Genomic DNA, 20,666 nt, shown 5'->3' on the forward strand with positions numbered 1-20,666 from the left:
TAAATATCAGCAATGTGTAGGCAGCGGAGATTATTTTGCACATGCACCTCCACATGAATGCCTCATTCAGGGCTGACAAGTAAATATTAATAGTGTGTAATCAGCTGGGCTAATGGCTATACATTGTTATTTATAATAGGTCTACTGACACTGTACATGTGTAAACATTGGTGCAAACATTACATGTGTACAGCATACTTTTTTTTTCTTATATGCAGGATTGCGCTGCCAGCAAGATCCTCTGTAAATTAATGCAGCCGCAAGAAAGAGGCCCAATATATAAGGCTTTCTCCATGTGAGACAGCAAGTAGACTACCGTGTGTGCTTAGAATTGCCCCTCCTGCATTACAAAGTAAGGCATCAGCTTAGGTCTACTCAGTGAGGAACCTGTCCTGTTTCACCCTCCTGATGTGTTATCAATACCCCCCCCCCTCCCTTTGAATCTGAGTATTGAGCATTTTCATGACCTGGTATAGAGTATTGGTTCATAGAAACGAGGGTTGCATTATCCAAAAAAAAAAAACCAGATGAAAATGTTTAGAGATGTAAACTCTAACAACATGTCATTTAGTTTGCTAACACACTGTAATTATCTTATTAAATACATTTATATTCACTTTTTTTTTTTTTAATATAAACCTTGGGCAGATTCCCCGCTAGGGAATAACCGTGCACCTATGTTGTGTGATAAAGGATCAGCTAGCAAATAAAAGGAACCTACTCCTTTACAACACTGCATTCTAACTATCAAAAGGAGACACAGCAGAGGTGGCATAGATAGGTCATGCCCAATGCATTTCATAAATCCTATGGACAATCAGGAGCAGGCAAGAAATATGTCCTTTGACACATCCCACTGCACAGTTAACTGTGTGGCTATAAATACAAAAAAAGACCATAACTGCAGTGGCCAGGAATTGAACCCGGGCCTCATGCATATGTCAGGTGAGAATTCTACCCCTGAACTACCAATACTTCATGTTGTTCCTGATGACATCTGTAGGAATGACAAAACGCATTGGAAGAGACCTATCTACATCACTTCCAGTAGTTGGAATGCACATTTTTCTTTCATGGACTGCACTAGCGCAAGGGAGTTTTCTTTTGCTCTCTGGATAAAACTTTATCACACTATGTCATTGCATTATGGATTGCTTAATAAAGTAGGATTGCACTATTGGTCAGGTCATTCCTGGGGCTAATCGTGTCAACCTACAAATCCTAGGCTAACATGAGCCACCCAGAAAAGGAAAATTACAGCAAGTATGGCAATTTTTTGATTTATGGCGGCTGGTATGTTGGAAGAGGAGACTGATTGGTCACATTGGTGTAATGTAACTATATAAAATATACAATGGATGGAATTAATCTTTAACCACTTCAGTACTTTCAGCTCCTTCCTGCCATGGCCAATTTTCACTTATGGGCATTAATAAGCTGCACTGATGATCGGTGTAAACAAAATGCTGTCAAGATTTCCAGGTATAGGCTCTCCTTTCCTCATGCTGTGACAGTGCTGAGCAGCGGTGGACTGACCATTTGGAAACTCAGGTACTGCCTGAGGTCAGTAGGGGGCCCCATGACATTCCCCTGGTACCTTTTTCATAGGCTTTTTTGAGTTTGGGCAAGGACACAGGGGCCTCATGATCCCCTATTGCCCAGGGGTCTCATGATCCCCTATTGCCTAGGGGCCCCATGACTTGTCAGTCTGCCCCTGGTGCTGAGGAAAGAAAATGCTGATAACTGGCCATCTGTTTACTTGTGATCAGCTGTGGTTGAACACAGCTGATCACACGGTAAAGAGCCACTGTGATTGGCCCTTTACCGCGATCTATGATCTGCTGTGTCCAAAGGAAAATGCTTACCTAGACTTTAAACTTAACCTTTGCAAAAAAAAAAAGGCACATTTTCCAAATCCAATGATAAAGCTTTATTTGTTTCTTCCAAACACAAAAGGATAAAATCTCTGGAAACAGAGGCAGGGAACTTTACAGTCCACACCGTCTGTTTGACTACACGTCCCTTCTAAAACATACAAGATCAAACCGCAAGACACTTTAATGTTGAGCCTTCAGAGTCAAATATGTCTTCTTGGCAGTAAAAAACTATTGAATCTGTGCCCATTCGTGGCAAAAGCAACCACTGTGGTCTGAACCAATATGCCTAAGCAATGTAATTAGTTGCAAATGCAGTGATTGGCTGAATATTCGATCAGACCACAAATACCATCTATTGTTTGTACAAGACAGGTTCACTTGATTGCACATACTGCAGTGATTTCTACATTTGTCCATGCTAAGAAAAGATCTTATTACCAAATCATCTCTCTCATTAATACCAAAGATTTCAGGATCAGCACACCATTTGACCTAGTCTGAGGTGACAGGAAAATGTGCCCATTAGCCATGACAGGGAACAGACAGAATGTGGAGGCATGGTTTTGAAGAAAATCTATAGTTGGAGGGGCAAAGTCCCCCAAATACAAACAAATAAAAGCCCTCTGGCACCACAAGGCCAGGGAATGGAAATGTCTATGCCCAGTTGTAGCTGCATGGTATCAGGGAAAGAGGGTATCTGTTGCACCAAACCGTCTTCTTTACTTAAATAAACACGGTGTCCCTGTTATACCAGTTTCATCCTTAAACTTGTGCAAGCTGGGTCACGTCCTTGGCAAAAAGCAGCAATCCATGAAGTGGGGCACGGTGTACTCCCTCTAGGTGCCAACCACATCAGGGTCATTGGCAGAGTCTGGCAACTGGCTGCCGCTGCAGTGATACAAGAAGCAGTTGCCCCAGCAGCTGTAGCAAATGAGGAAGAGGGCACCCAGAAAGACCAAGGCGCAGATGGTGCATGGTTTCCTTTCCAATAAGAAGCTCAGTAAGTAGAAGCCCATAAACACTGAGTGACTAAACCAAAGCGCTGGATTCAGTGGCTTTGGAATCAAAAGGACAGGAAGCAGCCACTGTAAACAGTACATGGTGGCGTATGTAGGTCACACCTCGTCTGATTGCTTTATCTGATCTGTGCCGGCAGCCTGGGGACAGAAAACAGAATGTCATTTAAATGTTAAAATAGAATCCGTATGTATCATCATATACAGGATCATTTTGAGAGAAATAATAGCATTTCTGTACTTGTCAACCAATCACACTAACTGCATCTCCTTCTCCTTAAACTGTCTCACTATCCTTGAGAAGACAACACAAAAAATAATCCCATGTTACAGTTCTAAACTCTTCCCCCCCCATTTATATTTTAAAGCTGAATTCTATATCTGTGGGATCCCCGCTGGAAGCTGGAAAATGCTGTAGTAGACAACACTACTACAGTGAATGCCACTAGCTTCTGCATCTCGGACGAGTACACCTCTGCTTACAGAAGGTTGCTCACTTGGCATGGGCACCATTTAAGTAACACTTTTCAGAATGAATGTGAAGTGTTCTCTGACTAGGCGAGGTGGGGAGTGTGACGTCACCACTCACCTCTCCACTTCATCCAATCACAGAATGCTTTGCAATCATTAATAAAATGCAAAGCGTTCCCTGAATGGCACCTGTGCCAAGCTAACGGCTTCCTTTGTTCACAATGAAAGAAGTGCAGGAGATTTGAAAGCGAATGGAGATTACTGTAGGAGCCATACCTAATACAGTAATATCCAGCTTCTGGACCAATGCAGCCATGTAAACACTAACATACCTGGAGTTCATCTTTAACATGAATGTGCCACCAGCTATGCAGATATATCCATGTGATAACACAATACTGACTATTTCAGGCTTTCCATTGCTTGTACACAACCCCACGCAGTTCTGGAGGTGATCAGGGCTCAGTAAAGTCCTGAAATAGTGCTGCAAAGAGGACATTGGTGACATAATTGTATCCCTTGGGGACAGATTTTGGTTAATTGTCTTCGTATCTTCTGCATAATTGGTTACTAAATGACGCTCACCTATTTACTTCTCCTTTATCAGGTCTGTGAGAGTTATTTGCTGATTATTGCCAAAAGGGGATCTGACGGCTAGGATCTGTTGAGCCCCAACCAGGGGCGGACTGACAACTCATGGGGCCCCCGGGCAATAGGGAATCATGGGGCCCGTGTCCTCACCCACACTCAAATCACACCCAAAAAAGCCTATGAAAGGTACCAGGGGCATCTCATGGGGCCCCCTACTGACCCAGCGCCCTCGGGCACTGCCTGAGTTCCCAAATGGTTAGTCCACCCCTGGCCCCAACCAAGATATTACAAACATAAGGAGCTAGGTGGCCACATTACATCTAGTGAGCAGTATGAACTATACTTTGCTAATCTGTCTTTATTCAGGATGTATTAATAGTAGAGGTTTGTCCTACATGTCTGCTTTAAATCACAATAGAGGCTGCTGTCAGTAAGAAACAGAAGAAGCAGAGCTTAGAGGCATTTACTGTGCAGATAACAGAACTGAAGACAACATAGTATGTTCCAAGGAACCTGTGGGAAAAACTAATGGAATAAACTGAAATTGGTAGATAGCAGAAAATATAAGCTGTCATCACACACACCATTCACCGCATGCTTCTCCAGTGATACCTAAGGAATGGCCATCTCCACCCCCAGTCCAAAAATGTCTCCCCTCCACATTAGTGTAGAATTGGCACATCCCTCCCTCATATCACAGGGAGAAGCCTCCTTTCACTCAGATAACATATAGAGGGGAATTCACTTACACTGGAACAAACAGAACCTGAAGCAGCTTCCCTTTTTAAAATGCAATTGAACAAGTGGAGGTTTGAGGCTGACTGCTTACTATGGACAGCTGCTCCAGATTTTGTCTTTCAGTTTTAGCAAATTCCCCCCATAATGTTTTTAAACAAATGTCAAAAAGACATCTCAAGCAATGTGCAATCAATCCTAGAATAAAAATCTCTCCTCTCACATGCTATGTGCATTCATATTGCAGCCTCTGTCATTTCCCCTTCTGGAGAATGAACGCTGATGTCTGATTTTGGGGTGGCTTCATTCATTAAAAGGGTCTCTATGGGGCTACTCAACACGTGCTCCCACCTCGGGACACAGCAAAACATGTGAAACTGTTCTGTGCACACTCACAGGTGAGTCTGAGCAAGGCTGCACGTACACTAGCCGACTGCAGCAAAATTGCGTGTAAACATGGTACCGCATTTAAATTTTTTTTTTTCTGTGTTTTTCCTTTCCTTGCGGCTGGTGGTCAACACATTCCTATCCTGAACGTGATTCTTCTGCGTTCAGGAGAGGGAGGTTTAACCCCATCTAAACATGGCAGTTCCCAAACTCTGTTAAAAGCCTGTGTGTACATGAACATTAAGTATTAGGCAGTAACTAGGAACTACAGACAGGCTCCATGTCAAGCAGCCCATCAAATATCAGGTAGCTTCAAAGGCTCTGCGAAGACCAGCTCTACAAGATATGACATTATAACCTAACATGGAACATGAAGGAAGGAATTATAGCTGGCAGTGTTTAGGATGGCTTGGAGGTGTCAGGGAGTCTGTATAAAGCCTTAGGAAGGTTTAGGACAGTCTATACATGTCCCCAGCAAAGCATTCTAGCTGGAATCACACTGTTGTGTAGAGTGCATGTGCTGGTGTGTGACAGTGCCATCTATTCTTAATGGCCCCCCCAATGCACATCTGCTGCAGTCACAACACATGGTAATGCACTATTCAGCCCTATGGAGGCTTGAAAATATTTACATCAATATGAAGGACTGCAATGGGGTTCATGAGTGATAGCACTGTGTAAATGCTATAAACCTGTGTGGTTTCAATTTCTTTGCTGGGTCAAAATCCATCTCCAGGGAAAACAAAAATCCCCACTTGCACTGGATGCTCTCGCAATACAATAGATAAATACTTGTTTATGTCTATGGAATCAGAAAACACTTCTGACTTGATCCCTGCTACCCCTGCAGCTGGCTGTCCCTGGTGAATTTATAACTAATGCAAGGCTATGGTCCCTGCATTGTACTCTATGGCATTAGAGGACCTGCAGCCACTGGAATGTAGGGGAGATGATGTTGCAGGTACCAGTCTTAAAGCCTGGAGGGAGCCTGTGGAAACAGGAGACTGGGTCAGTAAAAGTGTTTGTTTTTTCCAAAGCCCCACTGCAAGAGAGGAGTTTTGTTTCCTCGGGAGTTCAGCTTTAATCCACTTTCTAGGCATAAGCCCCTATATATGGAGTACTCTCAGAGAGGTGACACAGCTGGTCACAGATAGGTAGCATTTATCTCCCTCATGAAGTTTAAAGTTCAGATTTCCTTTAGTGGACGTGACTCTCCAGACAATTTCCTTATACAACAGACATCTCATAGTCCTGACTGTTGCCCAGTCCAGTGACGATCTCCTGTCTATGCCGGCCTGCAGACACCACGGAGCGATCTTGGGAGAATATTGACCAGACAGGTTATAAAGCATCATCCAATTGCTCCAGTCTCCACTGAGATGAGTTGTTGTCGGTTTCCCCCAGTATAAACACAAATAACCATGTGACCCAAGTATGCTTCATCCATGTAGGACAAAGGAACAGGATCTCTAACGTAGTCCTCCCCGACTGCATATACCTACGTTTCCTATGAACTCCCAATGCCAGAACTAAAGGGAAAGTCCTTTCTAAGCTTTGAGTGGCTGGTTACACAAGGCTATGGGCTCTCCATGTGACAGTGCTGATTGGCCCAGGGCTGTCACCAAGTATTTCCTTTGACTCCCAGTACTGAATGGAGTAGTGAGAAAGTGAAGAAAGGGTAAGTATATGCTGAAGAAGGGTTGATGATTAAAGGAGATTAAAGGGTTGTTCTGCACTTCTGTGACCCATTCTCAGCTGATAGCGGGCTGAAGCCTGCTGTCGCCTGACGTCACTCAGCCAGTCCAAGCTAGGGAAAGATCCCAACTTTAGGACTGGGTCCAAACTAATGTGGCGCAGGACACCGCATGTAATTTGTACAGGAATCGCACCACATCCCTGTGCGAATTACAAGCAATGTCTGTGCGGTGCAATTTGAGGCCACACAGTATGTATGGCTCAAATCGCATCGCATCTGCACCGAAAAGGTGCAGGACCCTTTTTTAACCGCACCTGAATCAAACTGCATGAGTGTTCTCACCCATGCGATGCAATTTCTGGCAATCGCATCGTGTTTTGTGATCTGTTTTGGGGTGTCAATCATCGACACTTGCACTAGATTGCATGAACGCCATGCGATTGTAATGTGGTGCGGGAAACGAACAGGACTTGTAGTGTTTCCAGCACCGCATTAGTGTGAACCCGGGCTAAAGTCGGGATCCACCCCAGAGTCTGGAGCAGCACCTGGCTCAGCCTCTTTGCCATCCGCTGACAGCTTAAGCCAGTTGTTCCCTCCCCCTCCACAGCCCAGCGCTCCAGTGAGCGCAGAGGAGGACATAGCAGACAGTGGTGACTGACAGTCACCGCTCTCTGCACAGAGCGGCAGTGAGAACTGGAACTTAGAACAGGCAGGAGACAAATGCATCATCCACCTAGGCAAGTATGATTTTTTTTTAAAAAGAAACAAATGCCGTGCTTCTCTTTTAAAGGCCAGCTCCGGGCAGTAAAAAAAAAAATATTATCCCTTGCAACAGAGCTGTGCCCACACTGCAAGGGTTAATTCCTTGTTTTTGTCTAGGGGAGGGGAGAAACCATTATACATACCTGATCCTCTGCCCCCCCACAATCTGGTGGTGGACCAATCCTCAGTGTCCTCCCATCCACTGCAGAACAATGGACTCTGGTCTTGATGACGTCAGGACTGTAGACCGCTGGAGGGCGGGGGTACAGAAGCTGCAGGGACCAGTCTAGCTGTGGGGAGGAGTGAAAGATCGGGTAAGTATATCACCTATTTTTTTTCCTACCCTAGACATAATCGAGCAAATATCCCTTGCAGGGCACGGGGTCACTGCAAAGGATCATTTTTTTTTTTTTACTTGCCCAGAGTTGGGCTTTAAAGAAAATCAGTTATTTTGCCCATATTGGGCAATGCACAAGTTGCCTTTAAAGGATACGAGCACTTTAGAACAATGTGCATGTATCCCTTTTGCCTTATTACCCTGACCTAACCCTCCCCAGATGTCTACTTACCTCCATCCAGCAGCCACAGAGTCGCATTAAATGGCTGTCAGGGGGTCTACTTTAACCCCTTGACGCCGACCCCACAGAACTGGGCTATTTTCCGCGGGGCTGCTAATTTGCTTACCTGTCTTTCTGCTGGGAGCACGCTGCGCGGTGCGCTCCCAGCACAAAGACCCGGGGTGTCCCTGAGATACCCAGGTCACATTCTAACAATCGGGACCCCGAAACTTCCAATTCTGGGTAACCTGATAGCTGTGATAGTCTCTGATTGGCAATCACAGTGATCAGTCACTGTGAATCCCGCCCCCCTTCTCTCTCTAAATGGAGGAGAGAGATACATTGTATCTCTCTCTCTCTGGTGTCCGTTTATGACACAGAGAATAGCTGCAATTCAGAGGATCGCAGCTATTCTCTGGTCATTCACAGTTTATGACACTCAGGAGATCAGCGGAGAACATGTTCAGCCCTTCACTGGAGATCTGTGTTCTCCCTCCAGATTCTCCAGCCCAGAGCTGGAGAATCAGAGGGACCGCAAACTAAGCAGAGATAATTTACCTCTGTTTAGTAAACTGATCTTTTACTGTAATCTCACGTGATTATAGTAAAATCAGCCGTTTTTGAGCATTTGTAGACCATTTTCCAGCGTTTGTAGAGCGCTCTCCCTTCGTTCGGAGAACTGCTTCATAAAAGGCATTCACAGGAGAACTGTGTTCTCCGAGAATGCCGGAGAACTGAGCAGCGATCATTTACCGCTGGTTCATAAACGGACACCTCTGTCCTTTCAGAGAGGAAAAAAACAAGTGTGTGTAAAAACAAACAAAAATACCTAGATCAAGGTTTGATCTAGGTCTGTGCCGAAGGTTAGTGTTTGGGTCAAGGTCAGGGGGTTTTTTTGGTCAGGATTTTTTTTTTTAAATTAGTACCAGTGGCAGGAGGGGAAAAAAAAAAGCAAAATGTGCACTATTGGTTGTGGTCTGTACTAGGGGTACGAACAACTAACATACACACATGTAGTATCACTGTGATCGTCAGCAGCAGGAGAATAGATTTAGGGTTGTTCTTTGGTGGTAGATTATGGTAGTAGCAAGAAATTTTACCATTTTTGGCCAGTATTCCTTTTGTTAAAAAAAAAAAAAATCCAGGAGATATCCATTACCATTCACCACCAAATGAAAGTCCAATTTGTCCTGAAAGCACGCAGTATAATCCACCTGGATGAACAAAGTAGTGACGTGATGATATGGACGGTTTTACTAACACGTGTCAAAGTTGCAAAACTGTGCTTAGGCATTAGGATTTGTTTTACTCTTAGTCACGAAGGGGTTAATATATAAAGGCACATTTTTGTATTGTCTTGGATAGAGTGGAGATGGATTAGAACCCCTGTCAGTTTGTATTGCTGTCAGAGCCCCTTTTTACCCTAGGTACACATCTGTGCAGGGGGTGCCGCCGCACCATCCGCACAAAGAATTACAGACCCACGGGCGGGTGCCATTATTCCTAATGGCACTGGAAAACACAACTGTACTGGGAACCGAGATTCTCATGTGGGCTGCGTTTTCCAAAGAAGTGCAGGGACTTCTTCACTGCGTGTCACAGGAACGGGAGTCCATTCAAATGAATGGGCTCTCGTGCAAAACGCAGCCCACACGGCCGCATAGATGTGAAACGGGGATTAAAGAGAGTCACCCTCTCTACTATTCCAGTTCACTGTTATTGCTGATGGGGAATCCAAATACCCAAATGTTGGGTGGTCTCCAGAACAGGGATAAAGGGGAACTCTTCCAATGGGGACACTAGTTCTGGTGACAACCTCCCTTTACAAGATTTTCCTTTCACTTCTTGTTTTAGCTATGGGAGAGGAAATGAAGGGAAATCTCCCCAATAGGACACAGATAGCAAAAAAAAGAAAAAAACCTGACAGGGGTTATAACCCTCGTATGCTCAATCCAAAATGCCTTCAGTCCCATTTAAAGCCACATTCATGTTCCTGGAGATGCGGGTCACACTCAGGGTGCCATTATTTCTCAATGGCACCCCAAACGCAGGTAGCGGTTGCATCATTACCAACCTTGCAAAGATGCACTGCGCTCACCACCAGAAAAAAGTGTGGGGGGGGGGGAGTGGGGGGCATACAAGCCAATGGGCAGGCCTACACTGTCACGTGGTAAGAAAATTCGCCATGAAGGCGTGAACGCAATCGTAAGGCACTCCTGTGCGGACACAAAGCGCGGCAGCCGTCTCTACTCACATTGCCAGCTGCCTGGCTGTCTCATGGATCTTATGACTGAGGAGAGGAATTCTGCCTTCACTTGCTGCATGCTTGTTCCAGGGACACAGCTCAGATATACCAGAGACAGGAGAGGAGTGCCAGGCATCCAGTATTTGTAGGAGGTCAGCCATGGCGGCCCCTTTGCCTCACATGACCTCCTCAATGTGTGTGAGCCTGGCCTGCCCAGACTGGGCCCCTTATGGCACTACAAATCCCAGCAGAGGGACTTCTATCCTTCCAATACACACAGCATGAGAAGACGTCACCACAGCCTGTCACCCTTCCCCCATGGCCGTGCTCCCTTCCCCGGCTCACCTCACCCGCTTCCTCCTCACAGCTCTAACTCCAGGCCGCGGCTTCCCCGAGCTCCGAGCACGCCTCTTCCACGTCCTGGGCCCTTCCTACGTCCGCCCTCAAGTCCCGCCCTCTTTACGGCTGGCCGCCCACGCCCTCCGGCGGCTATTTGGAGGTAATGCAGAGAATTCAGTGACTAGGGGGAGTGCGCAGGCGCAGAGTGAGCGGAATGGAGGGAAGGACTGTCCGACTGATAATGATGGCCATGCACAGGAAGTAGGGGCCGACTGACAGCTCATGGGGCCCCCGGGCAATAGGGGATCATGGGGCCCCTGTGTTTTTGCCCAAACTCAAAAAAGCCTATGAAAAAGGTACCAGGGGCATCTCATGGGGCCCCTTACTGACCCCGGGCCCTCCGAGTTTCCAAATGGTCAGTCCGCCCCTGACAGGAAGATAAAACAATGGAGTCGGCTGTCCCTGAGGGAAGCGTGTAATGAGACCCAGTCACCAATTTAACAAATAGCTGGTAAAGGCAGAGTATTTTAAGGCAAACGTCTTTTTTGTTCATTTTGGATGGAGTAGAGGAGGGGTGTAATAACCCCTGTCTGTTTTGTTGCTATCTGTGGCCCACTACGGAGATTTCTTCTCACTTCCTGTTCCACATCCAAAACAGGAAGTGGGAAAATTCTGCAAAGTAAAGGAATCCCTGGGTGTCACTAGAGCCAGTGTCCCCATTGGAAGATTTTCCTCTATTCCTGTTCTGGAGGTCACATAGAATTTGGGATTTTCTTTCACTTTTGATGTTAGTGGTAAACAGGACAAATAGAGAGGGTAGATCTCCCTAATGGGGGCACAGACAGCAATAAAAACCTGATAGGTATTCTAATCCATCTCCACTCTATCCAAAACAAATAAAAAAATTGTCCTGTAGTTATACTTTAACCACGTACTGACCAACAGTAATATGTTAACTGCTAGCTGGCGGCATGAGCGGACACAACAATGTACCTGTACATCGCCCTGCACATGCGCACTGGCGTGCCCCCTGGTGCGTGCAGCGACACAATCCCATGATGGCTGTGTACTCACAGTGCTTGGTACCCAGCTGCTGTGAGCGGCCAGGGGGAGGGCGTGTTCTGGGAGGACGTCATATGATGCCCTCCCAGAACTGGCCGGCCGCGGTGAAGCCATCATTTGGCTATCTGCGGTCGGCAAGTGGTTAAAATGACCTTCAATATATAGAAGGTGAGTCAACATGACAAGGTTGTACAACTATAATGACGAGCTTTTAATACATTACTACTATGCAATGCAGTCACAAAACAGACTTAAAGAAGAACTCCAGGATAGGCAAAAAAATCACCCATTCGTACATCCCCTACACAAAACACTAAACAGTTAATAACATTTTGAAAATCCTTACCATTTATGAGAAGGTCTAACTGAATTTATATGACCTCATCTCTATAATTCAAATGATAACAGCATCTGCTCTGCCAAGTCGGAGGTGGAGCAGCCAGGATTACATCATATCCTCTCCTCTCTCTGTAAGGTTTCTGTCCACGGCAGAAGTTCTGGAAGATCTGGCATTTCTGCCAGTACTCTGCATGGCCGCAGAAGTACACATCAGCCTCAGTTTGGTGCCAGACGGCCTTTATAAGGAGGCTCATCACTTCCTCAAGTTGCTGGATGATCTTTAGCTCCCCGTGCCCTGTTCCCTGTGATTCTGACCTGTGATTTCCTGTTACCGACTCGGCTTGCTCCTGGACCTGTCTACTCTGCTTTACCCCTGATCTGACCTCGGCTTGGCTTACGGATACTCTCTCTCTCGCTCCTCTGTGTATGACCTCCGCTATCCCATCTGACTACGTCTGCTCTGATTCCCACCTGGTACCTGACCTTGGCTTGAACCGACTACCCAGTAAACATCTAAATCCCGTAAGGGCTTACATACTGAAGGGAAATGTATGTCTTTTAGGTCTGTCATTTTGTTTTCCCCACTCCATTTTATATTTTGTACTAACATGTTGGTTAATTGTTTTGTATTATACCCAGAATGAGTCAATGAAAATATGCTATGTTAGGTTAGCCTTGGTAGAGACGGAGATAGTATCCAATTATTTCTTTGTATTAACAGCACCTGTTTCTGTTATGATATAATTAAAAGTCAAATACTTCTGTCCCATGGGAAAATAATTGTTGGATACTTGTAACTGATTTCAAGGCCTGAGAAAGTCATGTTCATAGCCTTGACACGTATCTAGCGAGATTCTATTGTATGTAGTAGATAAGTGTTTTAAAACAATGTAGAAACTTTCTTTATTGTTGGGAAAATGAAACCCTGTTTCTCATCACTTTTCAGAATTGACGTCAATGTTTGTCTTTTTGTATTCAGCCAATCAATTACTGACAACTCAGCTTTTTGATACTCTGTGCCCCCCACCTTTCTTTTTTCTTTTATATTAATTTCCTTCCCGCTAATAAACTTGAGAGATTAATTTCACCTATCACTGTGTGTATGTCTTTCTCTTCTGAGGTGAAGTCAATCTTCCCGACGCGTCGGTACCTGAAACAGGACTAAAAAGACTAGATAGCCAGGGGCTATCGACAACCTTTCACATACCATGCACAGGCGCCTGAGTACCTCAAGGATGAGTTTGCTAGGGTAAAAGCTCCCTCCTCCTTGGAGAACCTTATCCTGCTCGCTACTCAGTTGGATCGGCATCTATGGGAAAGATGCGAAGAGTGTACTCAGACCTTTCGGCCCACTTGAGTTCTGCCAAAAGTTCCAGGACCAGCGGCTCCTGCCCTTGCTCCACATCCCATCAACACTTCGTAGGTAGAATCTGCGCAAATCTGCCTTCTCCGACCTGCCCTAACTCCGGAAGAAAGGCTACGCAGACAACAAGGCAACCTTTGTCTTTACTGTGGGGCCATGGGCCACTTCCTGCATTACTGCCCAGTATGACCAAGTAAGTCCAGCCAGGCCCATCCTTTGTACCTTCAGCTATCCAGGACTTTAACCACCCATGTCATTCTCCCCATGTCATTGCAGGTGGCTGGAAGGGACGTCAAGTTGCGGGCAGTCGTTGACTCAGAAGCTTGTAGCTGTTTCTTAGGCATCCAATTGGCCAAGGACTTACACATCCCTCTTCTGCCTAAGAAACAAAGACTTGACGTCTTACTTGTGGATGGCACTACTCCGAGTTCCGGACCTGTTACCCAGGAAACCATTCCTATTCTTGCAACCACCGACTCCGGCCATCAGGAGTTTATTCGTTTTGACATGATCAGATCCCCCATGTTTCCAGCCATCCTAGGAATACCCTGGTTGCAAGCCCACAACCCACAGATCAATTAGCCCAAGAAGGAAATCATCTTTTCTTCAGAATATTGTCTACAACACGGTGGTGCCCCTGCTCTCACCAATTCTTCTGTATGTCTCTCAGTCCAACCTCCACCAGAGGCCAGTCAGTCAGTTCCCTCTCCCTACCACAACTTCCTTGATGTGTTTGATAAGAAGAAGGACGACACATTGCCTTCTCATCGGTCTTACGATTGCCCAACTGAGGTACTCCCAGGGGAGAAATACCATTTGGGCGAATTTTCCCATTGTCCGAACTTGAACTGGAAGCCCTCCGGCACTATCTAGACGAGAATCTCGCTAAAGGATTCATCCGCCCCTCTTCTTCTCCTTCCGGGGCTGGTATTTTCTTTGTAGAAAAAAAGGATCAGTCTCTTAGACCTTGCATTGACTACAGGGAACTTAATAAAATTACCATTAAAAACCGGTATCCTCTTCCTCTGGTGCCGGAGTTGTTTCAGAGATTTCGAACAGCCCGAGTGTTCACTAAATTGGACTTATGTGGAGCCTCCAATTTTGTCCGTATAAGAGAGGGCGATGAGTGGAAGACCGCCTTCAGAACACGCTTCGGAGATTTTGAGTACATAGTGATGCCGTTTGGGCTATGTAATGCCCCTGCTACATTTCAACATTTTGTGAACGACATTTTTAGAGAGTACCTTGACCTTTTTGTGATTTGTCTACCTGGACGATATCCTAACTTTCTCTACCTCACTGGAACTCCATTGTGATCACGTTAGGAAAGTGCTAAACACTCTAAGGATGCATGGCTTGTACGCCAAGGCGGAGAAGTGTGAGTTTGAGAAGCAGTCCATCCAGTTCCTGGTGCTCATAATTTCCACTGAGGGAATCTCCATGGACCCTCAGAAAGTATCGGCTATCCTGGATTGGCCTGTACCTTCAGACAGGAAAGGGGTCCAAAGATTTGTGGGTTTTATCGGAAATTTATTAAGGGCTTTTCCACAATCATTGCCCCTATTACTCAATTCACCCGCCAGCATACACGATTTTGCTGGAGCCCGGAAGCTCAAAAAGCGTTTGAGCAATTAAAAGATCAATTCACCTCTGCTCCTGTGTTACAGCATCCAGAGCCAACACTCCCCTTCATCCTGGAGGTGGACGCATCTGAAGTTACTACAGGAGCCGTACTCTCTCAGCGCCAGGGCCCAAAGGCTCTGCTTCACCCAATAGCCTTTTGTTCTAGAAAACTGAGCCAAGCCGAAAGGAACTATGATGTGGGTGATAGGGAACTTTTAGCGATTAAGATAGCCTTCGAAGAATGGAGATATCTCTTAGAAGGAGCCAGCCACCCAATTATGATTTTCACAGATCAGAAAAATATGGAGTATCTAAGGTCCGCCAAGCGCCTAAGACCTCGACAGGCTAGATGGGCTTTATATTTCTCCAGGTTTAACTTCCACATAACCTACCGCCCAGGATCCAAGAACGGGAAGGCAGATGCCCTTTCCTGCATGTTCCCGGACCCAGAGGAGCCTTCTCCCCCCCCAACACCATTTTGTCATTTTTTTGCTAGCTTAGTTGGGGCACTTCTTTGATGCTGCACATGGTGAATCTTGGTTAGGTCCGTAAATCATTCTAAGCCCTGGTTCATGCTGGATCCAACTTTAAAATAGTGTGACTTTAAGTGAATTTCAATGTTGGATGGCAGTGTGACTTTGGGTGCGACTTCATAGACATTTGTGCGACTTCATTCACAGATATTTATACAAGTCGCACCCCAAATTGGGAAAAGTAGTGCTGGAACTACTAAGTGGGAGTTGCACCAATTAGAACAGTTCATTTGCCAAACATTGCATGCGATTTGTCATGCGATATGAACAGTCAAATCGCATGACAATTTGCATCAGTGTGAACCAGGGCTAAAGGTGTATGTAAGGTGATACTTTAGAAAAGAATGGAAACTTTGGTGTAGATCATTTGAAACAAGCTCCAATGGGAGCAGAGAGTAGGATGAGTGCTATTTCTATTGGATGTCCTAAAATGTGATATAGCAGTATCTATTTGTTTCTGTAATTTGTGTAAAATGGGTTTGACAAACTTCTCTCACCAATCCTTGTTTGCTGGCAGAGGGACCCCTTTCAGCTTTATAGCTCGAACTTTAGATAGACTGGCCCGATGTATGAGATGTGATGAGGGACCACCAGGTCCATACTGGGGTGACTAGACTGTAAGTGATGTTTGACAAGATTTGCCTTGACTCATTGAGAAGTCACTATAATTGTCTGGAGCCTCACCTTAAATCACAAAAATATACTGTTAATTCCCTTCAAGAAATTACCACCAACTACACCTTGTAATGGTAGCTGAGAGTGAAGCTGACAACCCACCCTGAGAGTGTTGCTGACTATTCAAGATGGTTGCCATTCTTTTTGGCTGAGGATGAAACTGACAGCTTTGTTGGTTGTGTAGCACCCTCGAGTGTGGTACTAAAATAGTGTAGGCAAATCTATTATGTATGACTCATGGTAACTATGAGAATCTGTGATTAAGTTTCGGTTACTGCAGGTCAAGCTGGGTGACTCTGTTGCCTCCACCTGGTTCTGGAGGACCATGGGAACCTTTTAGAGGCCAGTAGACAGACGAGTTGGGGACCTAATCTGCATGTTTGTGGGTCCTAGGTTTGGAGGCCCAGCCCATACATATGGGATAGTCAGGCTGGAGTGCTGAGGAGACTGTTGGTGGCCTGGGAGGGGTCCACTAGGTCTGGAGGGGGATGGCCTCCAGGCTGGACTGGGGCTGGCCCAGGACAATCCATTCAGCAGTACGGCATGAACAGGATCAAGGTCTGGGAGCAGTGGGAGCAAGGAGAACAGAGTAAGTACATCAGCACACCCAGGAATTTAGAAGGTCTGCCACATATGTAGCAATTGTGCACACAGAGATGGACGCGGTCATCCATCTTGCTAAGGATCCTCCATTTTGTATCTCTCCCCCTGAAATCCCCCCCTTTCTCTCTGTTGAGTGACACGTGATCCCTGTGTGCTGGGTTCAAAAGTGCACAGGCAATCAGGCCCAGCGGGAAAGCTTCATGGTTATAAATCCCAAATTAGCTGGTGCCCAGGTGTCTGTTAGCTTCTCAATCTGAGAGAATTGTAAAACCATAAACCAGTCCTTCACTGGGCTTCAAAGACATTCCAGCTAGCCGTAAAACAGACAACACATTTAAAACTCACTTTTCCATTAAATTTTATATCTGGAGATGGGAAATAATTACATACAAACCAAGCATATATTTGGATAGCTCAGTTTAATGTGAGTCGTCTGATATCTTACACCCCCTAGTTGAAGTCTACAGGAGAGCAGAAAGCCATATAGTTCTAGCTTAAATAGTGAACTATGCCATGTTTGATATCTAGACGTTCAGCAGATGATTCGGCATATTAATATACCCGTGGATAGAATGTTACATGTACCTAGGGAAGGTTATTGCCCATTGTATTACTTGGGAGGGATTTTGGTTCTAGTCTGAGTCCCCCGTCTACAACAACCCTCCCCAAATGAGGCAATTGGTTCTCTGCTGTAAGGAGACACCCTGCTGAGTTCCTAGAAAAAGGCTGTTTTGCTTGGAGTAGTAAGTTGAAGAATTCTCCCCTTTTAATATCGGAACCAACTTGGGAGCAGGGGCGGACTGACCATTTGGGCACTGCCCGAGGGCCCGGGCTCACTAGGGAGCTACATGAGATGCCCCTGGTACCTTTCATTTGCTTTTTCATAGGCTTTTTTTGGGTTTGGGTGAGGACACGGGCCCCATGATCCCCTATTGCCCAGGGGGCCCCATGAGTTGTCAGTCTCCCCTGCTTGGGAGATGGTACCCTTGCTCTGAAACTTGATCTGCTTAACCTAGGACTTTTGAAAAATACTCTACCTCTCTAAAACTTCTTTCTGTTATCTCTTTGCTGTGTTACTGCTCTCTATATGTTTTTATATATATATATATATATATATATATATATATATATTGGCTACATCTTTTTCTGTAAATATTGTTATTGCACCCTTTTGACCTTTTCAGTAATAAATCCTATTATCTGAAAAGTGTTGAACTGTTTCTAAAGTTCGTTAATGCAAACTTAAGAATCCCTGTCTCTGAAGAGCGCTACTGTGTGTTTTAAACCTCAATATATCTCTGCCTGCGGTGACAGTGGTATACAGACGATTATTCAAACATCAAAATGTTATTGCTAATTTTGGTGAGTTTCCTCCTTTTCTCTACAAAAAGGTGGTGGTGGCAGTGTGAAGGGTTAATTGTATAATTAACCTGACCCAGTAACAATCGCTCTCAGGCTGCAGGTACATAGATTGTGGTCCATTAGCTGGAAAATCTTTGTATAGGGTGCAGCTGAGCGCGGCATTGTTATGCACGTGACAGCGTGGTTTTAGATTGGCTAGTCCTTCGGTCACAAGTTGGTGAGAAGGGCTAGGTCTGACGTCGCGATCGTCACAACATGTAGCAAGCTTTTGAAGGATGGCACTATGCTTAACCCTTTATCTTTGTCCTGGGGGATCTTCAGAGCAGCCAGGAGGGCTGGAATTGTCTGCAGGCTGTAGAGCTGGGAGCAGCTCTGCGGGGGAGAGGGGACATCTCTGCATGCAGTTTACAAGAAGCTAAGTTGATTTCATTTGGGCTGCAAGTTCCTTGCTCGTAAAGGACTGTTGCTACTGATCCTCAGTGATTGATGGCTTTCAAGGAAAAGAACAATCCAGGATCTGTTTCTGTAAATAGTAAGGCAGTTGTCTCCATGCTTTGATTCAATTAATTCGGGCATCCCATATTCCCTATTACCCTATTCAAGTTATATTTCCCTAATAAAATAACAAAAACTCATGGACTGTGGATGAAAGTATGGAAAATACATGTTGCCTGGCTGTGCAGAACCTAGGGGGACCCAGAAACAGTGGATGGTATGTACCGGAGAGGAGTCTGGAGAGTTTGACCGTGGAGACAGTGAAGGTGAGGGAGAGGAGTGTGAGGGGCATGTCAGTGGGCACCATGTGCAGGAGATGAGTGTGGAGAGTATGACAGTGGGCAGTATGTGCCGCAGAAGAGTGTGGAGGGTATGACAGTGGCCAGTATGTACAGGAAAATGGTATGACAGTGGGTGGGGTGTAAAGGTGAGGGAGATAAGTGTGAGGGGTATGTCAGTGAGCAGTAGAGGAGTGTGGAAAGCATGGCAGTGGGCAGTATGTGCAGGTGAGGGAGAGGAATGTGAGGTGTATGACAGTGGGCAGTATGTATAGGTGAGGGGTATGATAGTGGGCAGCATGTGCAGGTGAGGGAGAGGAGTGTGAGGTGTATGACAGTGGGCAGTATGTATAGGTGAGGGGTATGATAGTGGGCAGCATGTGCAGGTGAGGGAGAGGAGTGTGAGGTATATGACAGTGGGCAGTATGTACAGGTGAGGGGTATGACAGCGGGCAGTATGTGCAGGTGAGGGAGAGGAGTGTGGGGTGTATGACAGTGGCCAGTATGTACAGGTGACGGGTATGACAGTGGGCAGCATGTCCAGGTGAGGGAGAGGAGTGGGAGGTGTATGACAGTGGGAAGTATGTGCAGGAGAGGAGTGTGGAGAGTATGACAGTGGGCAGTATGGGCATGAGAGGAGTGTGAGGGGTATGACAGTGGGCAATATGTACAAGTTGCAGGTGAAGTTTGTGGAGAGTTCAACAGTGGACAGTATGTGTAGGTGAAGGGTATGACAGTGGACAATATGTACAAGTTTAGGGTATAATAGTGGGCAGTATGTACAGGTGCAGAGTATGACAGTGGGCAGTATGTACAGGTGCAGGGTATGACAGTGGGCAGCATGTACAGGTGAAGGGTATGACAGTGGGCAGTATGTGAAGTTGATGGAGAAATATGTAAGGGGTATGACAGAGGCCAGTATGTACAGGTGAGGGGTATGACAGAGGCCAGTATGTACAGGTGAGGGGTATGTCAGTGGGCAGTATGTACAGGAGAAGAGTGTGGAGAGTATGACAGTGGGCACTATGTGCAAGTGAGGGAGAGGAGTGTGAGGTGTATGACAGTGAACAGTATGTACAGCTGAGGGGTATGATAGTGGGCAGTATGTGCAGGTGAGGGAGAGGAGTGTGAGGTGTATGACAGTGGGCAGTATGTACAGGTGACGGGTATGACTGTGGGCAGCATGAGCAGGTGAGGGACAGCAGTGTGAGGGGTATGACAGTGAGCAGTATGTGCAGGTGAGGGAGAGGAGTATGATGTGTATGACAGTGGCCAGTATGTACAGGTGACGGGTATGACAATGGGCAGCATGTGATGGTGAGGGAGAGAAGTGTGAGGTGTATGACAGTGGGAAGTATGTGCAGAAAAGGAGTGTGGAAAGTATGACAGTGGGCAGTATGGGCATTAGAGGAGTGTATGGGGTATGGCAGTGGGCAATATGTGCAGGTGAAGCTTGTGGAGAGTTTAACAGTGGATTGTATGTGCAGGTGAAGGGTATGACAGTGGGCAGTATGTACAAGTTTAGGGTATGACAGTAGTCTCTATGTACAGGTGCAGAGTATGACAATGGGCAGCATGTACAGGTGAAGGGTATGACAGTGGGCAGCATGTACAGGTGAAGGGTATGACAGTGGGCAGCATGTACAGGTGAAGGGTA

General features: G+C 45.9%; 1 protein-coding gene and 1 long non-coding RNA gene across 5 annotated transcripts; one reads left to right on the top strand and one right to left on the bottom strand.

Annotated features, from left to right (window-relative positions):
* Positions 1–1,906: 1,906 nt before the first annotated feature.
* Positions 1,907–10,834, bottom strand: BLCAP (BLCAP apoptosis inducing factor). Of its 4 annotated transcripts, none has more exons than XM_089673360.1 (3): positions 10,683–10,834; positions 7,679–7,825; positions 1,907–3,034 (listed from the first exon to the last, which is right to left on the bottom strand). In XM_089673360.1, exon 3 carries the CDS (start codon positions 2,975–2,977, stop codon positions 2,714–2,716), a length of 264 nt encoding a protein of 87 aa, XP_089529486.1. In that variant the 5' UTR covers positions 2,978–3,034; positions 7,679–7,825; positions 10,683–10,834; the 3' UTR covers positions 1,907–2,713. The 4 variants fall into 4 exon arrangements, with proteins under 4 accessions (XP_089529486.1, XP_089529487.1, XP_089529488.1 ...); XM_089673361.1 differs by having other exon boundaries at positions 10,688–10,774; XM_089673362.1 differs by lacking the exon at positions 7,679–7,825 and having other exon boundaries at positions 10,683–10,828.
* On the top strand, positions 10,642–13,168 carry LOC149465823 (uncharacterized). Its single transcript, XR_016312208.1, has 2 exons — positions 10,642–11,187; positions 12,214–13,168. It is a non-coding gene; the product is annotated as an uncharacterized LOC149465823 (long non-coding RNA).
* The last annotated feature ends 7,498 nt before the right edge of the window (positions 13,169–20,666 follow it).

Source organism: Staurois parvus, unplaced genomic scaffold (genome assembly GCF_062004578.1).
Source record: "Staurois parvus isolate SC_StPar_1 unplaced genomic scaffold, SC_StPar_1.0 ptg000137l, whole genome shotgun sequence".
In the NCBI taxonomy this organism is placed as follows: domain Eukaryota; kingdom Metazoa; phylum Chordata; class Amphibia; order Anura; family Ranidae; genus Staurois; species Staurois parvus.

What these genes read in the sequence shown, in the direction of transcription:
- BLCAP (XM_089673360.1), bottom strand. Translation starts at nt 2,977, where the DNA reads ATGTACTGTTTACAGTGGCTGCTTCCTGTCCTTTTGATTCCAAAGCCA.